The 23,291-nt window shown below is 38.4% G+C and overlaps 1 protein-coding gene across 11 annotated transcripts in view; it reads right to left on the minus strand.

Annotated features, from left to right (window-relative positions):
- The window catches only part of WDFY3 (WD repeat and FYVE domain containing 3), a 265,960-nt gene that overhangs the window by 67,636 nt on the left and 175,033 nt on the right, over window positions 1-23,291 (minus strand). For 9 of the 11 annotated variants that reach the window (XM_057309806.1, XM_057309803.1, XM_057309805.1 and 6 more), the window contains 8 exons: window positions 20,118-20,238; window positions 19,684-19,901; window positions 15,507-15,742; window positions 14,122-14,256; window positions 11,387-11,566; window positions 9,861-10,094; window positions 3,320-3,419; window positions 1,074-1,234 (listed from right to left, as the gene is read on the minus strand). In XM_057309806.1, the coding sequence (XP_057165789.1) occupies window positions 1,074-1,234; window positions 3,320-3,419; window positions 9,861-10,094; window positions 11,387-11,566; window positions 14,122-14,256; window positions 15,507-15,742; window positions 19,684-19,901; window positions 20,118-20,238 (1,385 nt within the window). The remainder of the gene's footprint in view (window positions 1-1,073; window positions 1,235-3,319; window positions 3,420-9,860; window positions 10,095-11,386; window positions 11,567-14,121; window positions 14,257-15,506; window positions 15,743-19,683; window positions 19,902-20,117; window positions 20,239-23,291) is intronic. The other 2 variants (XM_057309811.1, XM_057309802.1) reach the window with 1 other exon arrangement.

The raw sequence follows: 23,291 nt of genomic DNA on the forward strand, positions 1-23,291 counted from the left end.
ACAGGCTGCTAAGTTAAAAACCAAAAAGCTCTTGCTATGATGAGGATCAGAACCCAAGAGACACATAAATATAATTTAGTGAGATGAGCGCTCATGCCCCAGCGAGGAGAGCGGCTAACACTCTCAGAACAGAGCCGAGCAGAGCAGCGCCACCTGCTGAGCATATGAGGCAGTGCCGTCCAGGGAGAATTCCTACCACAGAAATTTTGTTCGGATGAAGGATCCCTACTCAAAATTATTGGGAAAAACAAACAAACCTAAAATGTTAGTTAAAAAAAAAAACAACTTCTTTTGACATTCTAGTTTCATTTCCTCGCTTGTAAACTTTTCTCTTTGGCTTAAATACAAATTTATCTCTTAAAAAATTCTTAGATGACACGAAAAATCCTATGTACCGTATGCTAGTAACACATGATAATAGTATGTTCCAGTTTCTGCATTAGGTGTTGAATAAGATGAATCACTTGTGGGAAACCAGGCCAATATTCCTTAGTCAAAGGTACCACACACACACGCGCACACACACACACACACACGCGCACGCACACACATACACACACTCACTAAAATGAAACTTTCAAAGACCTACAATGAACTTTGTGAAGATTTAATTACAAAAGAAATTACTCCTTCAATATCAACTCTTCCTGCTCTGTAAACCTTTACACACAAATGTATCATACTGTAAAAAACAACAACAACAACAACAAAACTTATCAAAGTGTATCAACTTAAGGTATTTAAACCCAAAGGAAGCTATCCAGGTATCTGGATAGCTGAGCAATACCAGTGGGGAGAAGAGAGAGACCCCACAGCTTGAGAGAACCGGGCAACTTTATAAGGGACACGCTGGCACGAAGCTATGGGTAAGACGGGAAGGGTTACAAGTCTACAGTCTTTATTCACTTTCAATAAGCCGAGCTTTATATTAAATGTTAACATTATCTTATGAGCTTTATATTAAATGTTAACATTATCTTATTAGTTACGTTTATTTCCAACAATTTTGACACATTAGGAAATGTTTTTCAAGGAAAACATGTACTCTAAAACTAACAGTGACAAAAGATTACCTGTGCAATTAGTTGAATTATAAAATCTATAAGAAGTTTAGATTCTTTGTTGAACATGCCTTGCCAAAGTTTGTCCACCACACGCTGTGTGAAATAAAACACATTGTTCACCAATACCTGGTAGCTCCCTCCACTGGTAATAGGCAGAGATGCGTCTTCCCCTAAATTCGAGCAGGAAAAAAAAATATCTAAGAAAATTGCTATCAACCAGCACAAGACCAGATCCTCCAGCAAACGAAGCTAAGGCAAGATGAGCCCATCTACATTTAGAAACAGACCACGAGGCTCTCACGGACTACTTTCAGAAAATGATGTTCATGGCCGGAAATCCTGACAAATGTTGGAAGAAAAAACTTCTGCAGGATAAAAGAGTTACGGATTGAGAGTGTGACGTCTCTTATTGCTTGAGACTGTGTGGGATAAGTTCAACTTAAGCTGGCAGTGCAGAGGATCTCTGAGAAAAAGACTGTCAGGTTATTAGCTGTGAATCGATTCCGTGTAACTAATAAAGGGTAAAACCATCAAACAAAGCTCTGGTTCTGAATATGAAGTCATACAAGAGAGGTTGAGAACTGTGAAAACTAAACTTCAATCAGTGCTGGTGGGGCCCGGAGGCTCCTCTCCCTCCCCACCCCCGATCACCTTCGGTACTGTTTCTCATCACAAAGCTACCCAGGTGCCTTCAGTGTGTCTGCTGTGCACACACCGCTTCAAGACTAACCCTCCTACCCAAAAATACCCTCTGGAAGCCCCTCCTTCCTAGAAATTCCGGAGCCCCACTGAGTGTAATTATTATTCCTACCTAACTCTAAATTACTCCATTGTGTAAAACTCTTCACTTTGTGTCTTTACATAGTAAGACTGATACTGTGTAAGCAGGATTTGCAAGTGATAAAAACCAACAAAAGTCTGACTTGACACCATGCTTTGAGAGTTACATGTGAAGACAATACTAAAGATTTCTTGGCGGACTTACTTAGCAAAAAAATGATAATTTAATAGGATGGAAGTTCTTTGATTAATATTATTATTTGGCACTCAAGTAAATCATTACTTTTCCTTCTCCTTTAAATTCTATCATTATTTTATATATAAATGTTAGCTTCACTGTAAATGTATCAAGTTTTGTATTTTTATTGTAACTAGATAGAGACATACAGAAAAAACATCTTAATGTGTTTTGAATTTATCTCCTGGAAGCCATCCTAAAGAATAACATAGGGGCGCCTGGGTGGCTCAGTCGGTTAAGCGTCGGACTCTTGATTTCGGCTCAGGTCATGAGATCAAGCCCCACATGGAGCTCCACCTTGGGCTCTGTGTCCTGCTCCACACGGGGTGTGGAGCCTGCTTAAGGTTCTCCCTCTCCCTTTCCCTCTGCGCCTCCCCTCACAAAAAAGGAGTCACATATACATACTTCTGACCCAACAATTCTACTCATGAGTATATATCTAAGAGATATGTATATATATTGTACACCTATGTGGCCCATATGAATATTTACAGCAGCTTTATTTCTAATTGTCTCAACCTAGAAACTACTAACTGTCCAACCACAACAAAATGGACACATTTATATATTCATAAAATAGAACACTACATAGTGATGAAGATGAATGGACTCTTGCTACCGGCAGCAACATGGACAAATCTCATAAATATCATGTTGAGTACAAGAAGCTAGACTACAACAAATACATGTTGTATGATTCCATTTATAAAGTTCAAAAGCACGAAAAATGAATCTGTTGTTTTAGAAGTTAAGACAGTGATTCAGTGAGCAGTAACTTGGTCAGGGCAGGAGGGAAGTGGGGGTGCCCGTAATGCATTTCTGTCTGAGTGGTCTTATATAGGCATGATGTCTGGGTGGTAATTCATGGAGCTTTATGTTTATAATTTGTTTATTTATAGCACAATAAGTTAGTTTCTAGAAGTATTTTAGACATTCATAGAAATGTAACCTGTTTACGTAATATGGTTTTTAAAACATTGTTTCTCTTTACTTGTCCTCTTCCTGTCACCTTAGTGTACAGATGTGGACAAGCAACTTAAGTACTTCCTGTTGTTGATTCTTTATCCCAGATTCAAAGGAAAGAGCTAGACGGGCCTCTTCCTCATTACAGAAAAATACCAATATGAAGGCAAAATGCACAGAAAAGATGAAGTTAAAAAGGAGATATACTTGGAGTTTAGACAGAGAAGAGTGATTTTAGGTACTTTCATAAAGTGAAAATAAAACATAGTATTACCCAATAAGACATCAGCTGCAAGCAAATGGTCCATCACACTATCCAAAATGTAAGTCTGGAATTCTTTTTGCTGAGTTCTTGTAGATCTTTCAGGGGAAGCCTAATCAATGAAATTCAGAATTAGAAACAGAACCAACTAAACAAAGATAAGGGCTCCATCACAGTTATATTATCATACTTACATAGTTACATTAAAAAAAAAAACCTATTGGTAAATAACAAAATATGACATGAGAGATGGTAGATATGCTCATGCTTTCTTTTATTTTTCTGACCACAGAATTAAAAAGAAGCAAAAGTGAAACATCATCGTCTTTTGAATCCAGTCCTCCAAAAACAGAATTCTAAGCAGCATAAGTATTTAATAAATATTTGATAATCTACTAATATACCTCACTTCCAAAGACAGCTGGCAATTTATTATGAGATGCTGATAAAATCATAAAGCCATTAAAACAAATACGAAACTTCAGGAATCTAGTAATCAAGTGGGTAAAGTCAATGGGGAGGGGAATATTTATATTAAAAAGTTAACTAAGCACACAATTTAGCTCTGAACTGCCTAGGTATCAAGAAGGAGAAAAAAAAAAGATAACAAAGAGTTTTGTAAACCGTATCGTCTATAAAAAAGCACACTAGGGGACGCCTGGGTAGGGCAGTTGTTAGGCGTCTGCCTTCGGCTCAGGGCGTGATCCTGGCGTTCCGGGATGGAGTCCCACAACGGGATCCTCCGCTGGGAGCCTGCTTCTTCCTCTCCCACTCCCCCTGCTTGTGTTCCCTCTCTCGCTGGCTGTCTCTCTGTGTCAAATAAATAAATAAATTTTAAAAAAAAGCACACTAGATTGCCATCAAGGATGTTTTCCTAAAACTGTTCTTGGAGGAATGTTCTCTGTGGGTTTTTATAAAGAGGACAACAATAACCCTATAGGTAATAACTTTGATAAGGGTTTTATACAGTACCAAGATGATTTTAAAAGTTATCCTGAATAAAAGCATACGGCACAAAGTTGAACTACAGTCCTCAGATGACATTTCTATTGGTAATTAGGGTAAAATAACCCAGGTGCATAAATGTCAAGTATCTAACCTGTGAGGTGGGCAGAAAGCACTGGCAGCCCAGTAGATAAAAGGTGGGAAAGATCCTTTTGTCATCCTCAAATGCCAGGGTTTTAGCCAGGTTTTGGTAAGACTTGGATATTGAACAATTCAACAAACTGACATAAAACTTTTCTTAAAAAGAGATCTGTAGGTTTTACATACAGGCACAATACTGATGCTTTGCAGTTCCTTGAACAGACAGATCTGGGACTCTGTTTATGACCATGTTACAGAGTGGGCTTTAGACTACTGTTCTTCATTTAAAATTAAAATCTCCATTTCAAAAAAACCACTTCTTTCTATTTTGATTTTCAAGGTGGTACTGATAAAGGGTTTAAAGGAGCAGTTAAAATCTAAATTCTATGTTCATCTCAAAGATCTTATTCTAGGGATTTGAAAACCAACAGCTAAACCACAGTTGCAGCAAATATCTCACTGTTTTGCTGGTAAGACATGTTTTGTCTAAAATGACAAAATGTGGGCTACTTAGTAACATTTAAAAGACTACCAGTGTTTAGGAATTTGGTTTGGTATCTATTTGGGGAAAAGTGAAGGGCCTGTCATGTTTTTAATTGTAATAAATGTTCCTGTGTAGTTGGACACAGATGAATCACAATGGTCAGCAGAAGAGCCACGGCCACCCACACCCTGCCGATTCCTCACCTGATGATACAGTGAGACCCTACCCCTGCCACAGGAAGAGAAAGTGAGAATGTTTAAGTGGTAAGCAGATTAGATCTCTGAGGTTTACCTTGTAATCAGATCAGAGACCATTTTATCAAATAGCCTGAGCCGATCAAAGTTTACCAGAGTAAGGCTCTCCATTCACAGGAGTGCTCATTCTGGATCGTAACAACTAAAGGTGGTTAATGGGATAAGCAATCGTGAGTAGAGTTTATCAAATCTTAACCACAAAGTTTTGGAGTCTGCAAACAGAGGGACCATAGAACACAGAGAAGTAGCTTCATCAACAATATTTATCTTTACTTAATTAAGAAATATTCTTTTGTATTCTGCAAGGATTTCAGGCTGGCTCAGGCACCAGCAGACATTTAATCCTCTGAATCCCCTCACAGAAGCTGTTATATGAGTGATTATGACCCAGAATTTATACTTGTTATTGGCTCTACTTGCTGAGTTTAAATGTTCTTGCTGAGATTTATTATAGCCTAACTTTTAAAAGATTTAAGACTATAAATGTGCACAGCTGTCTCAGAGGCGTTTTTTAAAAAAAAAACACTCTATGGACTTACTATTATGTACCAGACACAGTGCTTATGCACGTTATCTCAATCTGCAAAATCTTTCTCTGAAGTAGATACTATCACCCCATTTCAGAGATAAGGTCACTGAGGCTTACAGTGGTTAAGTTACAACTAGGATTCAAACCTCAGTTTCTTTGATGGCAAAAGTTCATGGCCTCACCTGCTATATCATACTCTTCCAGCTTTACTAAAAGTCTCCATATTGAAGTTAACAAACGCACAAGAGCAGCTCTGCTACCATGTCCTCATCAATCTTTTAGATAAACCTGGCCACACCAGGTAAGTGGGATGAGTTTGGGCAGGAGGAGGAAAGGGTGAGCAGTACGCATGCTGTGGCTTGCGGCTGTCAAGGTATCTTCCCTATAGAAACAGGAAGCCAGTCAACACCAGTACTCAAAGAATCACAGCCTCCTTTTTGCAGCCTGCAGACGCCTTGCAGAACCTTCGCGTGCACAGGCCAGGGAGCCCACGGCACCTGCTGCCCATGCGGAGGGCACTGCGGCTCTGGGAGGAAGACTTCGGGTGTTCTGTGGTTTCTGTAGTGGGCACTGCAGCTCTGGGAGGAAGACTTCGGGTGTTCTGTGGTTTCTGTAGTGGGCACTGCGGCTCTGGGAGGAAGGCTTCGGGTGTTCTGTGGTTTCTGTAGTGGGCTGAAGCCCTCCAAGAAGAGGATTTTGAGCTTCTTCATTCTGGCTGCAGTATTCCTCTTAGCTGATCTCCTCTCTCAGGTATGTTACAGAGCTCTCTGTGCCCCCTTTGCCCACTGTTTGTTTATTGCCCTTCAGTCAGCCAGGGCGGACTGCACACTGCTGGGAATGGGGAGGTCTTTTAGAAGACAGCTGGAATAGAGTCATGAACTCTGAGACCAGAGAAAAGTACTTATGGCATCAGACAAGCACACACTGACTATCTTTCCTGCAGGTATAGCCAAAACCCTTTCTATCTGTTCCCTTGCACCTTCCTCCTGCTGCCACGGTGGTATTCATGCGCCGCCAACTCACTGGGCCCTCCATACTATGCCCCGCGATGACAGCAGAGACACCGGGGAGCGGGGAGCAGAGCTACAGGACAGCCGGGGAGATGCCAGCGTAGGCCACTGCAGTTTCTGAGGGAGCCTGACACGCCATAGGTCCCGTGTCAGGACCTTAAATGTATGATCTCATTTCATTCTCACAGCAGGCCTCAGAGACAGGTTCTATGTCTACACCATCTGCAAGATGGGCACACTAGAAGGGGGGAAGAGACTGACAGTGGCCAAGGTCACACGGCTATCACCAGCACACGTTTAATTTCTCAAAATAGTTTCTGCTGGTGGTTTTTACATATACTTAACTCCCACAAAAATCATGCAGGGGAGACAGTATATAAATTACTCCCCAGAGAATGGATTGAGCTCAGTGAGATGAAAATGGTTATATAATAAATAACAGGGCCGGAACTCAAAGCGGGTATTTCTCACTCCCAGACCCATGCTCTTTCAATTACGCCACACTGTCTCCCTTGTACCTGGCCTCAGTGTCATACTCTGTCAGCCTATATGAATGGAAATCTTGTTTTTATTAACTGCTAATAAAGATAATTTCACACATTCTTTTGTAGACCTAGCCAAGTAAGTAATGTCGTGGTGAGATTCTAACAATTGCAAGACTGAAGATGGCCTGCCTCAAACGTATTGACCTGAAAATCAGTTAGTTCAAACCCTATCCTTCATGTAGGTAAATGGTAAATATACAGGCTAATACTCTTCTTGAGCTTCTTCAGAGATAAAGACTTCATAATCACAACATTCACAATCATATGCTTGCCATTTATTTTTTTATACCATAGGAAGACAGTTAGTGCAATAAATGTTGTGTGTTTATTCTGTACATGTGTAGTAGAGTTGAAGTTCCTCAAAGTATTAAGATAATTTTTTAAAGCCAATGTGTATCTCTCTTAATAGATGGTATCATATCTTCCTGTTTTGAGAACTGCCAGGATGTACTTATAGTTAAATGATTCAAAAATACAGAAAAGAACACACCAAAAAAACTGTACTAATTCTGTGAGACATTAAAAGACACATGAAAGGTAGTGACTAACTTTAAGGGCAGAGGGGAGAAGAGTAATCTACCTGGGAGTTTCAATCTTGACATTCCCTGCTTCTCCCTGAAATATAACCCTAGCCACCCCTAACTCCCCAGGACAATCAGATACAATTCCACTGTAGGGGAAATTATTATCTGCAACAATGAGAACATTAATTCAAGGTTAACACATATATTATATCAGACCTTCTCTTTGAAAAATATAGAAAACCAAAATAAAAGACAATTATATCATCTATCCAAAGCTAGTTAATTAGTTATTAAGATTCCTACAAGACTGAAAATGCTGTTACTGGATATATCTCCCTATATATTCCACACGTGTATTTTATTATTTGGCTCAGTTATGCCTTCTTGCACACACCTCTTCCGAACTTTACTATCTTGTTATACTCTAATCACCATTTCATTTTGCAAAGAGTGCTTCAAATTCCTACCTGATACACTAAGATACTAGCCATCTTGCTCTTGCTTCTGAATGTTTTCAACGAGGACAAGCTCTACCAGGCATCCTTTTAAACTCTACCAAATGAATTACTGACGATAATGATTATTTTTCTGCCAATATTAAACACTGTGGTCCTGGTTAAAATGCTCAGCATGACTGGTATCTAAATTACATTAGCAATTTCTTTTAATTGACTGAATGGAGATATTTTCACATGAATAAGATAAAATATCTCCTGTGGATTTAAGGTTTCAAATAAAAAAATTAACTGTATTAGCCACTAGAGGGAGCAGAGAAAGTGCAGGTCCAGTTGCCAAATGGCTGAGAGCATGTGGGAAGTTCCCCAGAGAGAAAAGCAGTCAGTCTTCTGCACTGACTGAATCTTCATAGACCGTTATTATTTTCAGAGCCCTGGAATGGACTGACTGCGTGACCCTACTTACATGAATTGACCAAAAGAATATGAATGTACAGGCAACAGTCATATATTAAATTCTCTATGATCTTTTGAGATTTTTTTCTAGGTGAACGTTTGGTTTTCAAGGATGACCAATTTCTAGAGCCAGCAATGTGGCCGCTTAGGGCTCATTTTCTGGTGCATCAGCTGATTCGTCTCATCTACGAGAAGAATAGGCAAGTGCAATGGACTAAATGTCTGTGTGCCCCCAAATTCATATGGGGGAGCTCTAACTCCCAGTGTGATGGCATTAAGAGATGAAGCCAACAGCAGGTAATCAGGTTCAGATGAGGTCACGACGGTGGAGTGCCTGTGAGAAGGTTAGTGCCCTTGTACAAAGAAACACCAGAGCCTGTGCGTGTGTACTTGCTGTCGCTCCCTCTCTTTCTCTCTCTCTCCGCCATGCAGGAGCACAGCAAGGCAGCCATCTGCAAGCCCGGAAGAGGCCACCAGAACCTCACCAGGCTGGCACCCTGAGGTCAGACTTCCCAGTCTCTGGAACTGGGGGAAAGCAATGTCTGTTTCTTAAGCCACCCAGTCTATGGTATTTTGTTACAGCAGTCTGAGCTAAGACAGCAAGCAACCTAGAACTTTGCTGCCTTGGGAAAAATTCAGTAAGTGCATATTAAGCACCTACTACGTGCAGCGTACCATGGCTTAAGCTGCACAGGACAGCAAGAGCAATACTATCCAGCGACAATATGAAAGAGGGACGGAAGTAGGGAGTTACAAGCTGAGGAGACAAGGCCGCTGTGTCAAAAGAAGTGCTGGCACGCTTTCAGTAAGAAAGTCTTACTGGAACACAGCCATGCTCATTCATTACTGCCAGTGGCTGCTTTCTGGCTATAATGATGCAGTTGAACAGCTGTAACAGAGACTGTATGGCCTGCACAGCTTGAAATATTTCCTGTCTGGCCCATTACTGTCGATTCCTGGCCTAGGGAAAGGATGACTAAAGGACTGAATCAGGGATATGCTTGTGGGAATGGAAAGAAGAGAAACAAATTGTTAGGGTATATAGCACATCGGAGATAAAAAATTCCCATAGTCCGTGATATGTTCTGCCTGCACAACCCAGAAGAATATGAAATCTGAAAGGCTTCTGGCATCAAATGTGCGTGGTTATTAATGTTCTATTTAGAAAAACTATACAAAAGAGATGTAAATGCATTTTTTTTGTCTTTACCTCCAACAAAAGATCAATTAGTGGAGTCTGCTTGCTGGCAGGAGTAAGACAGAGGTTGTCTATTATTAAGACTCGCATGAAGTCAAAAACAAACTTCTTCGCTGGGTGATTGGTCAGATAGGTCTTGGTGCCGACGTTGCAGTATTCTGACTGGCTTCTGTTCATCCCTGTGTCTGCTGCAAAGGCTTTAAATTCTTCTGCTGGAGATCCAACTTCATCATCAAGATCAGTCACCTGGTAAAACCAAGAAGAAATATATGCTAGTCATATTTGATTTCATGTGATATTTTCACTTCCATGTTTCCTAAAAACCAAATTATGGCAACAACCGTATTTTCCCAACATTTACCTCGTATTAAGCTATTCAGTACAATACTTCACTTGGCTTATTTGACTCTCATTTCAAGGTACCAACTGGGAACCACAGGTCACGGTTACTTAACACATGCTCTTTCTCATATTAAGCTGACCAGCCACTAACCATGGATCTGTTTTATGCTGAATTCTATCTCTATTGTGGATAATGAAATGATGAGAATGACTATATTTACATATTAAAATATACCTACAGAATTTCAGATGAAGATCTGGCACAATGGTAGCACCTAAGGGCTGACTCATTTTTGCAAATTAAAAAAAACCCAGATAAATAAAACAATGACAAAACCAGAGCCAATTCTGAGCCAATAGGGGAAAAAAAGAAGTACCAGAGACAGATTATAAGCTGCTGATGAGGAAAAGACGTTGAGATAATACTTAATGTCTATTTTTACCAAAAAAATTAGGATTTAAAAATTAGAAACAAGTCAGGTCATATGTTTTAACTTGTCTTTCTCCTAAAATTCCCCACAGTTTTATAATGAGTTTTTCACCTTTATAAATGAAGAAAAATTAGTATGAACAAGGTAGTTTATTCCAGGTTCTCTCATTTCCACCAGAGAAAACATAATGAAATTCTGAAGTAAACAGAGTAATAACTGTCTTTGGGGCTTTGTTTTAAAGGACAGAAGAAGTACCTGTACTACCTGTAGTTATAGTCTAATAATTTTCTATTAAATTAATAGAGAATATAAAAATAAAAGGTGAACAAAGAAAAGTTGAACGAAAAACACAAACACAGATTTCATTTTTGTATAAAGACAACCGCTCCTATAATTAATTTGTAGAGACTAATTCCTGAGATAAAGTGGAGACAAATTCGGTCTAACTGGAGTTCTGTAACCTGGATGCGACATTTCACAACACCACAGCTATGAGCACATAAAGAAGTGCGTCCACAATGACTTGGGAGAGGGAAGTGATTAACCGGGGACTTGCAAGAATACAGGAAATGAAACAGGAAGCAAAGTTCACTGCTATTTTAGGGGAAAGCAGAAGGAGAGTGTGAGGAGGAGACACCAGACAATAATGTGAGAGGTGAGGCTGTAACTTGGTCAGAAGCTTAAAAGACTGGGAAGAAAATCCTGCTAACCACTGGAGCAAATTAATTCCAGTTTGACACCCCCGCCCCCGGCCCCCTTTCCTACCATCTCCGAATAAGGGCGAATGTTGAAGGGGAAGACGGTGGCTGCTAGTGCACACAGGAAGTCCGGGCTCATCCACATGGAGGCCAGGTCAGGAACGTTGTGATACAAGTATCTGAAGAACTGCATCAGGGTCACAGGATATTCTCGGAGCCAAGATCCCTCTTCTTCTGATTGCCAAGGCTGTCATGGGGACAAGAAAAGAAATAATATGTTAGAAAACCAACACTGCTAAAAATTGCTTTAAAAATCCATTACTCACTACTTTTCTAAAACTTGGTATGTTCATGGTTCAGAACTCTTATGAACCACACACACCAGCAAATATACATAAACAAATCTAGAAATAAGCTAAAACAGAAACAATACTCCTAGAAACTGACAGGATGTCTGTTCGTTGGTGTACTCACAGCTCAGTAACCTGAGTCAGTGATTTTGATTATTTATCATTATCAACATGAGCATAGTTGCTGCCAAAAGCTGTCCCATCTTCCATCATGTGAGAGTCAGGAGTAACACAAAAGATGGGGAAGTTACTTCACCTCTCTGAGCCTCATACCGTCATATGTAAAATGACAAAAACAATGCTTTCAACCATATGCAACTGTGATATTATGATTTATAGTGAGAAATACATACCTGCTCTTTGTCCCATCCCATTCTTGGCACAGAGCTACTAAAACCCCTGGAATGTCCTAAGTAAGAAGAGCCATAAAGGGTGTCTTTCGTTAATCATAACAAACACCTTTCAACCACACTGAGTTAATGTTAATCATAAGACTTTTGGAAAGCCCCTAAAGATGGAGGCTTGCCAAGGCAACCAACCACATCATTAGAGGGTCGGAACTTTCAGCACTAAAGCTCTGCACCCCCAGGCGCCTAGGTGGCTCAGTCAGTTAAAGTGTCTGCCCTCGGCCCAGGTCATGACTCCAGAGTCCTGGGATCAAGCCCCACATCAGGCTCCCTGCTCAGCAGGAGTCTGCTTCTCCCTCTAACTCTCCCTCTGTGCTCTCTCTCTAATAATTAAATAAAATCTTATAAAATAAAGGTCTGCAACCCCTAACTTCTAGGGAGGGGAGAGAGGCTGGAGATTGAGTTTAATCACCAATGGCCAATGGTTCAATCATGTCTATGTAATGAACCCTGCATAAAAACCCTAAAGGACAGGGTTTGGGGAGCTGCTGGGTTGGTGAACACACAGAGGTGCTGAGGTGGAGAGTATGGACGGCCTGTGCTCCTCCCCTTACCCTCTGCATCTCTTCCAACGGGCTGTTGCTGAGTCACATCCTTTTATAATAAACTGGTAATCTAGTATGTAAAATGTTTTCCCAAGTCATGGGAACCTCCAATTTATAGTTGGCAGGTCAGAAGCACAGGTAACAACGTGGGCTTGTGACTGGCATCCATGTGGTGGGGAAGAGGGCAGTCATGCGGGACTGATGCTATCTCCAGGTAGATAGCATCAGAACTGAAATGAACCGTGGACACCCAGCTAGTGTGGAAAAACCCCCACATATTTGGTGACCAGAAATGTCAGAAGTGAAGTAGTGTTACAGCAGAATATTGGGAGTAGAGGAGACACACAGGAGTGTGTTTTTCCTTAAGAGCAATACAACAACAGTAATGTTGATGATAAAGAAGGAAAAAAGGGGGCGCCTGGGTGGCTCAATTCATAAAGCGTCTGACTCTTGGTTTCGGCTCAGGTCATGAGCTCTGGTCTGGAGATCAATCCATGGAGCCCACCGCTGTTGAGCTCCATGCTCATTGGGGAGTCTGCTTACCATCTCTTCCTCTGTCTCCCTCCCCACCCCCGCTCCTGCACGTTCTCTCTCTAAAATAAATAAATCTTAAAAAAAAAAAAAAGGAAAAGGAAAAAAGAATATACGTGAACAATACCAATCTTCTGATACTTGCCCAGAGAGGGACTTTTTTTTTTAATTTAGATTTTTAAGTTTGTTTATGAAAAGGAGCCAGGAGTCCCAAAGCATTCTAAATTAATACAATAGTAATGTTCTTTTCTAAGATGACACAGGAATAGTTTTGATTAAATTAGGTTTGTCAGTACTTGCAATCCAAAGAGTAAGCAAATTGTGTAAGCAAATTATTATTCACAGTATCCCTGTAAGATAAATAGGAACATACACTGTCACTTAGTCTTTCAATTCTTCATATCTAAATTAGAAATAATTAGAATAAAAATAAAAGCAAATACAAAACAAATACATTTTTAACCTTTAAATGAACATGATCTTCAAAGTTCAAATAACATATCGCAAGGACATATACTATAATATATATCCGTTATATACATGAATATATTGTAATACACATTTTGTAACGCTAATAATACCAGCTAAAACTTACAAGACACTTACTACATACCAGGCACTCTTGTAAGTGCTTTGTGTATATACTAACTCCTCATTAAATCCTCACGGCAACCCTAAGGACAAGTTCTCTTTATCACCAGCATTTTATACATGAGGAAACTGAGGCACACAGAGGTTCGCACGTCTCAAGTATCAGACATGGGATGTGAACCCCAGCAGGGCTCCAGAGTCCACGGTCTCACCAACTGCGCAGCCCGTCCTCACAGCAGAGACAACAAAACCGAGAGGCTGAGCTCCCAGACCGCGCAGTTAACAAACAGTCCTGCTAGCCAAGGACCCCTCTATTTAAACAAACCTACGGCCGGCAGGAGGCAGCGCTAGCAGGCTGGAGCGTCTCTGTGCACTTACTGAATTCAGCATGCTGCGCAGCATCCCCAGTAGTAAAAACGCAGCTTCCGTGCACACGTTATGGATAGAAGAGACCACGGTTCCACTGGAGGCAGGAACTCCAAAGATAAATGTCCAAATGGAATCTAAGTCAAACTGCAGAGGTCGAAGCGAAGGAAGATTAGCCACCGTCAATTTTTGTCAGCTAGAGACTCTCACAAGTTCTAATACTCTAAAACTTCTTTGAGACTAATTAGAGTTTTTTCAAAGTTATCAATGATGGAGAGATAGAGACCTAGCATTACTCCCTCCGAAATTTTGATAATTTGTAAATTTTTACATTTATAAAGAAAAGAGAATACTATGTATCATCCTGTCTTAGATACCCAGGTTAAAAACTTTGTTTTCTATTTTTTTCCTCTATGAAAGCAAACAAAAAGAAAATACATGCTAATCAGCCAGGAGATGACATTATAGAACTGATGAGTTTAAGCAGGAGCTTTTAAAAAAGCATGTGGGACTCACTTTTCTCCCCTCTCTTGGGAATGTTCTAATTTACTTTTAGGTTACATACAGATAAGATCTGAAGAAATAAAAATCAGTTTAGGAGACTTATTCATAGCAGTTTTATATAACACTTTATGACTATGGTGTCATGCTTATTTTGAAAAATTACATAACCAAGCAAACTCTGTTTAGTCTGAATCTGTATCCTGACAATGTAAGGGTACAGACTTTGTTTTCATTTAAAAGGCTCTGTCAATTACTAGAACTGATTTGAGTTAGCATTTGGCATTATGATGCAAGTACAGTAGTAACGTTTAAAACTGAATTCCGAGATCTTCGCAGTGCCACAAACATAAGCTATATACAGATATCCACAATAGTCTGCAATTAGGATTCGAATAAAGCCTTAGTGTTTTCCTAAAGTGGATGTTATCTATCATTAAGAAACTAAAAACATTTCTGTAATCAGAACCTGCACTAAGAACCCTATCCAATTAATTCATGGTATACACACCACTCTCTTTATTTTCAGTTCTATTAGAAATGACATCACACTTCTAGATAAAAGCACATAATTTGAATTCTTCAGATCACCATTAAAATACCACCCAGAATTCTTCAGATCACCATTAAAATACCACCCAAAGTCTTTATGCATACAGGATCATACAGAGTAATCCAAAAAAAAAAAAGAAAAAAAAAAAAAAAAGACCAAATAGGGAAAAAGGACTTCTTTTTGTGCAAGTTTTCTTTAGTATCTTCAGATTTTGATTCCCAAATCAAATCCTAAATATGAGAAAGGGATGGGATCCCTCTGGTTTTACTGTGAGTAACCCATCACCATGCGGTGATTTGCCGGCACATACAATTACACTTACGCCTTACTAGATAATTCCTACCTGGCAACCCTGCTTACATCGGCTGCTGGTGACAGGCACACTGACCTGCAGGTTCTCAGGCAGCTCACTAACGGGCTGCTGCAGAAACAATGCCATGAGGAGAAAATAGAGAGCAGGGACATTAGTGTGTTTAGGAAGGAATGACTGAAGCACTGGGAAACCAGGAAAGTGACAAGCATCCCGGTTAATCTCCCTGACCGTCGATCTCCCGCCAGCACTCCTGCCCACATTGAACCCTAAGGAGAGGAAACGGAACAGTAAGTACAAAATGAATAATCGATTGCCACCAGTATTAACAAAGAAAGGAGTAATTCAGTATATGTGCCATTTCTCTCCAGAACACCCATATTAATACAGGCAATTAACTATTCCATTGTTGAATTAATCTTCCAGTTAAAAGTTCTTTACTATCTCTGATTTCAGCAAGCCTATTAGAACACAGGTCTTGAAAACTACCTCAGACAATCAGATACAAGAGGTAATATAAATTCTACTCATTACAAGAATGCCCTCGAACGAGTTCTAACACTTCCCTAAAAAGAAAGTAAAATTCAAAACGTAGCCAAAATTTAGGATGCTACAAAAATGTACCTTAACAAACTAAAATTGCTGCCACTATATTTAGCATATAATTATAATTAACTATATTTAGTTAATATATGTCATTTGTCCTGGATCCCGTTAAACTAGTTAACCGTAAATTACCTACAAGTTTTGAGACAAGACAAAATAAATAAGCACAATGATCTCTCCTCCCAACATGATGTGTAATTCTGCTGGACAGTTGCCTGGCGCTGGGACACCAAATCGGAGCCTGCTATGACTGGGGCTATCTGAACATGCAGGGTTCTTCCTAGAAACACAGAGCGACTAGGGGACGCTCAGTGCTGACCGATGTGGCTTAGACAGCATCAGCCTTTCCGTCAATCCCGTCCCTCTGGTACGTAACGAAGCAGGATACAACGCGAACATTTAGTTCTTTCGCCTGCCCAAACCGAGTGCAGTGCTTGGCACAGAATTCCAATGTAAAACTTGTGTGAAGAGCAACCAAGAGATGAAGGATTGATTTTTACGCTGAAGCCATTTTTATTTCAAATGAATATTCATTTCTTTCCCTCCAATTTGTTTTTTCTAGGATGAAGTGAGTGCATACTTGCTACTATTTAAAATAATAAATTTGTGTCTAGCTAGCTTTTTAACGATTTCATCCTAACCAACTGCTTAGCATGATGTGAATTAATCTTCTGAAGTTTTTCTTTTTAAAGATTTATTTATTTATTTATTTACTTACTTACTTACTTATTTGACAGAGAGACAGCCAGCGAGAGAGGGAACACAAGCAGGGGGAGTGGGAGAGGAAGAAGCAGGCTCCAAGAAGCAGGCTCCTAGCGGAGAAGCCTGATGTGGGGCTTGATCCCAGAACGCCGGGATCACGCCCTGAGCCAAAGGCAGGAGCTTAACGACTGTGCCACCCAGGCACCCCTGAAGTATGTTCTAATTAAAAAATCATATAGCAATTTACCAACCTCTTTCATTGATCATCTCATTTCTCAAGCACAATGGACGTGTGAGTCAGAAATTGCTATGATCCTTTTTATAACATGGAAAATAGGCAATTTGTTCAAAGTCACCAAGTTGAACAGTGGTGTCGTGGCACTGGGACTTGAGCCTGATGTCTCTATTTCAGAGTTTGTAAAGTTGCACTGTCTCCCTTGGCCTTCCTAACGACATCGCCACATTTCTGAAAGACTGGCTGCATTAGGACTCTCGTGATTTTTGCTTATAGTGAATTCTAAGTGTAGTTATCAGTATAAAAAAGTCTTGAGCTTTAAGAAGTCAGAAGATAAAGTGGTATTTTATACATTACACAGGAAAATAAATTTTCATGAATTACAGGTCCTAAATGAAAACCAGTATCAGCATTTATTTTCCTTTCTAAATTCTCACTCTATTTTTCCCTATAATTAATCTTAAGGAATACTTAGTATGTTACTAACAATTATGCCTTAATTTAGATTGATGTAACTACATGGAAGGTATTTTATATAGTAAAATTTGACAAAAACTAATAAACGTGAATAAAACATTCAAAGACATTTGGTTGCTCATCACATCAAAGAGAACTAGAATCAAATTATGAGATACATACATGTATGTATGTTTACAAATATATGTGTGTTTATCACACAGGTATTCAGGAAAAATTGAATCAAATTTAAAATAAACTTAAATTCTTAGATTTCTCTTTTAGAAAGAGAGGAGCATATGCAATTTCTAAGCTGGTATCAATGAAGAACAAATAAATTCTAAGATCAGATGTGGAAAAAGTACCTTTTTCTGATGTTACTGAAGTGATACAGGACAGACAAAAGAACAGGATTAACACTTAGAAGACAGTTACTTAGACACTATTACTACTGGACTCAGAAACCTTATGCATTTAACAGTCTTACTTTCCTAATTAGAGAAATTAATCCTTAATTTTATTTATTAGGTTTATTGCCTATAAAGTATAACTTATATCTATAAAATATACACCTGTCTCCAGAATCATGAAGCCCAAATGAGACGATACATGCTAAAAGACTCTGGCAAACCATAATGTGCTATATGAATCTTAGTTGTTATTACCACTGTGGTTTTCATCTTCAAAGGGAAGTGGTGCTGTCAATTTGCATTTAGAACTCACATTCAGCAGAACTCACATTCACTGCTTACTCTCCTAGCAGCTCCCATTAAGGTCAACAAGTGAAATCTCTTGCTACCAAACTGTTCATGATAATAACATTTGTAGGCTATATCCCTCCCCTAGGGTCAATGCAAAATAGTGATTTTTTAGATCATAAAGGTATATATAATGATAATTTAGAATACATATTTTAAACCCAATGATTTTGAGAAATTATTTCACAGTGAATTCCTTTCTTCATTACAGTTTCTTCATTTTCCAATATGAAATAATAAAATAATCTTACGCTGTAAAAACTCTAGTCTTCCTATCATTTTCTTTGATATTTGAGAAAGCAGTGCAGGCAGCACCTAGGTATTGGTACTTTTACATTTTTTTTTTAACAGATAAATTACATACTCAATTTGGATCCCTAATTGACACGGGCAAACATGTATTCTTGATGCTTATTCCAGAATACAATTACATATGATTTTAAATCATAATGCTATAAAGACAAATATATTTTTAGAATACTTGAATTAAAAACAATACTTTAATAATTGAATGACTATGATTTTCAACAAAAACATTATTTTAAATATATATATTTCCAAAATAAGGTCATTAATATGAGCAAAAATATAGCAGTTCAAATGACTCTAACATAGGAAACTATAATTTTCTAATATTACTTAAATGCTCAGTTCCATGTTCAAAACAGCATAGAACTGGCAAGCAGACAATAGAGAACTTTGGCTGAAACTTCGAGCTTAAATATTTGAGAAGTAATATCACATAACTGTTAAAAGCACGGGCTTTGGACTTAATCGACCTGGATTCACTTTTTGATATTTCCTAGCTGACAAGCGTCTTCATCCCTATTTCTTGGTTTTCTCATCTCTAAAATGGGTATGATAGTTATTTATACTTCATGGGACTATTGTGAAAATGAGCTATTGTGAAAATGAAAATATTTAGTAACTGGCACAGAATTAGCACTCAAAGTACTGATTATTATTAATTTAGTTTTGATAATTTGCTAATTACCTACTTATAAATCAGAAAGGGAACTACAGAATGAAAAGATCATAAGAAATTCCCTTGAGTTTTCACATCTTTAATATCCTGTGTCTGACTTCAGTTTAATTTGTAATTTAAAAAGTCAAATTTGAAACTAAGCTTTTTATTCATTCGTTCATTCATCAAAATTCATGACTCTGGGGCACCTGGGTGGCTCAGTCAGTTAAGCGTCTGACTTCAGCTCAGGTCATGATCTTGGGGTCCGGGATTGAGCCCCACATCGGGCTCTCTGCTCAGCGGAGAGTCTGCTTCTCCCTCTCCCTCGTTCTTTCTCTCTCAAATAAAATCTTTAAAAAAAAATCCTCATGATTCTTAATGACTGTCAGATAAACTGAAGAGTATAAGCTTTGATAAGATTTAAAAACAAAACAAAATACAAGCATACAAGAGAGCTTATTTGAAAGCAGCTGACATTAAGTCCCATACCTAATACAGTTCCGATCTTATTAGTTAAGACAGAATCTGTCTGTTCCAGCCACCCTCCACCGCTGAGCCCTTCCTTAAACTTGATGAGGATGGACTGATTACTCAGCAGCACAACAAGAATCCTCATGGCTGCCGTAACGGTGCTGGAGTGCAAGTGTTCTTCCATAAACATCATGATCCAGTCAAAACCCAGTGTCCTGACCAATTCTTCACAAGCTCTATTAAAGGCAGAGGAATTAAGAAGAAAAAAATGGAACATTAATTTCAAGGATTAGGACTCAAAATTTTTAAAAAGTAAGACCAGCTTTTGTTCTCAAGATAATAAATTGCAGGGTTCAAAAAATCTATTAAAAGTCAATAGCAATTCTTTTCTCTACCAGGAATTAACTAATAATAGCACCTGGTCCCACCAATTCTAAGAAAATTTTACTTACTGCAAATTAATGCTTGTCTTTTCTTTAGATGTGTAAACTAGTTTTAGCAAAATATCTAGAAGTCTGTTCCTCAAAAGTATAAGATTAGCAGATACAAGACCTCCAAACTCTTCTTCAGTTCCTATAATGAAAATATATACATTAAACTGCCTTAGTAGATAAGCCAGTATAAAATATACAACATTGTCCTAGGAAATCTCACTGAAAAATACATCTTTTAGAAACCATTTTCTCCAAGAATACTTTCCACTAAAGCGGACAAACAAAAGGGTCCATTAACTCACTTCTCTTTAGAATCCTGAAAATTGTTCATTTATATTTGACATTGTCTAAACAAGTAATAAAAGGCTGTAAACCCTTTCTTACATAATATTTACCCTCCACCAATAGAGTGAAAGTAGTCACATGGATAAAAATAACAATCCAGGGGCGCCTGGGTGGCACAGCGGTTAAGCGTCTGCCTTCGGCTCAGGGCGTGATCCCGGCGTTATGGGATCGAGCCCCACATCAGGCTCCTCCGCTATAAGCCTGCTTCTTCCTCTCCCACTCCCCCTGCTTGTGTTCCCTCTCTAGCTGGCTGTCTCTGTCAAATAAATAAATAAAATCTTTAAAAAAAAAAATAACAATCCAAATCCTTAAGTTCCAGTTCCATTTTGAAGGATATAGTTAAATTTACCAGATTTAAAAATGAAAAATAGGAAGCATAAGCTATTCAATAAATGTAATACATAAAGGAGACTCAGAATTAAATAGCAGAGAAGAGAGATAAAGGCACTCAAATGCACAGAGAAACTGGAAAAGAAAGGGAGGAAAACAGACAGCTTATGGTTCTCAATGGGCAGTGCTGGCAGCACACAGAACTGGCATCAGAGTTCGAGGCCAGGCCTGCCATGACAGGCTATGGCTTGGTAAGTCACAATCCCCATGCCTTCCTTTATTCTAGAATTGAAGCTCAGGCTAAACTTTGACTTACCATGGTTGTGTGCTTTTACTAGCTTGGGCAAGGGATTCTTTTTACTCTTAAACATTGTCTTTTAAACTGCTAATTTCGTGCCTTAATCATCGGGAAGGGTGCTTCAAGCTTACCAAGGGGAACTCAAGATTCCCTTCTCTTCTAAGAGTTAAGACTGGTATTTTATAAACTGTTTTATTAAACACATACCATACAACCTAAATTGAGATAAGGATTACTTCCTTTCAATTATTTCCTTTTCAATTATTTCTTTTCAGTAAAATGGCGATCCACACAGGATCAAAAAATTCTCCTTAGATGTATGCCTAGTTTTCTCGCTGTCAGTTTTGCTTCCCTTAATTTACAAATAAAATATAAAACAATAAGCTCCAAATTTCCAGCTTAACTTCTTCCCACTCAGACTGATGCTTTCTTCCACATTGCACTACCCTTTTATGCTATTTTATTTTGCACTGTTTATTACATATTGCTGTTCGGCATTATTATTCAAGCCATTTTCTTTTTTGTGGTGTATTCTGAATGCTGCATAAATGACTTCAAATAAAAAACTATGCTTTTAATTTTTTAGAACATCATATTATAGTTAATATAGTCTTCAGTCCATATCGAATAAACAGCAAATGCCCTATACTAACAAGGCCAGCAATGTACTTTTGACTTTATTTCAAATGGCAATGAAGTAATGAGAATACCAGTCCAATTAAGTTGGCAGATCAAGAGAAAAACTTAGCAGTTTATACGTCTCCACTGCTGTGCTCTTCTCAAAGAAAATTTTACACTAGTTGTGCTAACTGAATTCAATAGCCAGCAAGAAATATGGAGACTAGAGAAATATTTTTCCTACGTCTTTTTTACACTTGAAATAAACCTCATCTATTTCCGAAGATTTTTAAAGGACTTTTGCTAATACCTATTTACTTGGCTTATATTAATTAATTCAGAGCTAAGAAATAATCCTTACATACGGTAGAAAAACATAGTGGTTAAAAAGCTTACAATGTTGGTTTGGATTACCTGGGTTCAAATGCAAGTAGTATGATCTCAGGTAAATTTCTTTTACTTTATCTTTCTAGGCCTTAGTTTCTTCCCTTGTAAAACTAGGATAACAATACTACCTACTTCATAGGACTGTTACAAGAATATAAAAGCACTTAAACAGCGCACGGCAGATATTAAGCACTCAGTGTTATCCACTGATTTTATCTTTATGCTTTTCATCCACTGCTAATTTGCGTTCCCAAAGAAATATCAACATTGTTCCAAATGAGGAGGCAGCAGACGAGTGGTCAGCAGCAGCCCTGTGCTCTACTATAATCTGCAGGAAATCACGGAGGCTCTCAAATCTTAGGTTCTCTTTTGAAAAACACGATTAAACACTCTCTTCTTATTCATGAAGTACCAGAGAGGCTGCGCTCCAGATGGTACAGCCGACGTGGAGAACACCTTTGTGAGGCACTGACTCAGACGTGTCATTTCTCTACTGTCCACGTGGACAGTGGTCTAAGGGAAGTCATTTATGTGATATGATTTTGGAATAACATAATAATGTAAATAATGCTGACAAATATACGATATTGTGGATTTAATTACAAGTCAATCTAAAAGGTCCTTTCAAAGCTTTCCAAACAAATCTCCTATCCTAGAATATACAAAAGGAAAATTATAGAACAGAGGGGAAAAAAATAAGCACAAGACGAAGAAAGGTTGAAAAAGAGATTTTAGTAAAATGCTTTTTCCCTAGGTGACTACGAAATATTTAACAGGAAAATGAAAGTAAGTAATATAGATATAATTTGTATTAGGCAAGTATCTATGTTTCTGAAGAGATGTATATAAATTTTAAAAAAATTAATCAATGTTCAAAAATCATACAGAACAGAGTTTGCTATTTTAAGGAACACTGCTGACTCCTCTAAGAATAGGAAAGATGTAATTAATTTATTCTATTTTTAATTTTTTTACACAGTGATTTGACTGACGACTATATATGTTATACCATGTTCACCCACATGTGTAGCTGCCATCTGTCACTATATGCAACACTATTATAATACCACTGACTATATTCCCTATGCTGAACCTTTCATCCCTGTGACTTCTCTGTTTTCACTGCTTTAAGAGGTTTCTTTTTCAAATTTACATAAAATTAACATCCAGTATTTTATTAGCTTCAGGTATACAATGATTCAATAATTACACAT

This window comes from Ursus arctos, unplaced genomic scaffold, assembly GCF_023065955.2.
Source record: "Ursus arctos isolate Adak ecotype North America unplaced genomic scaffold, UrsArc2.0 scaffold_9, whole genome shotgun sequence".
Lineage (NCBI taxonomy): Eukaryota > Metazoa > Chordata > Mammalia > Carnivora > Ursidae > Ursus > Ursus arctos.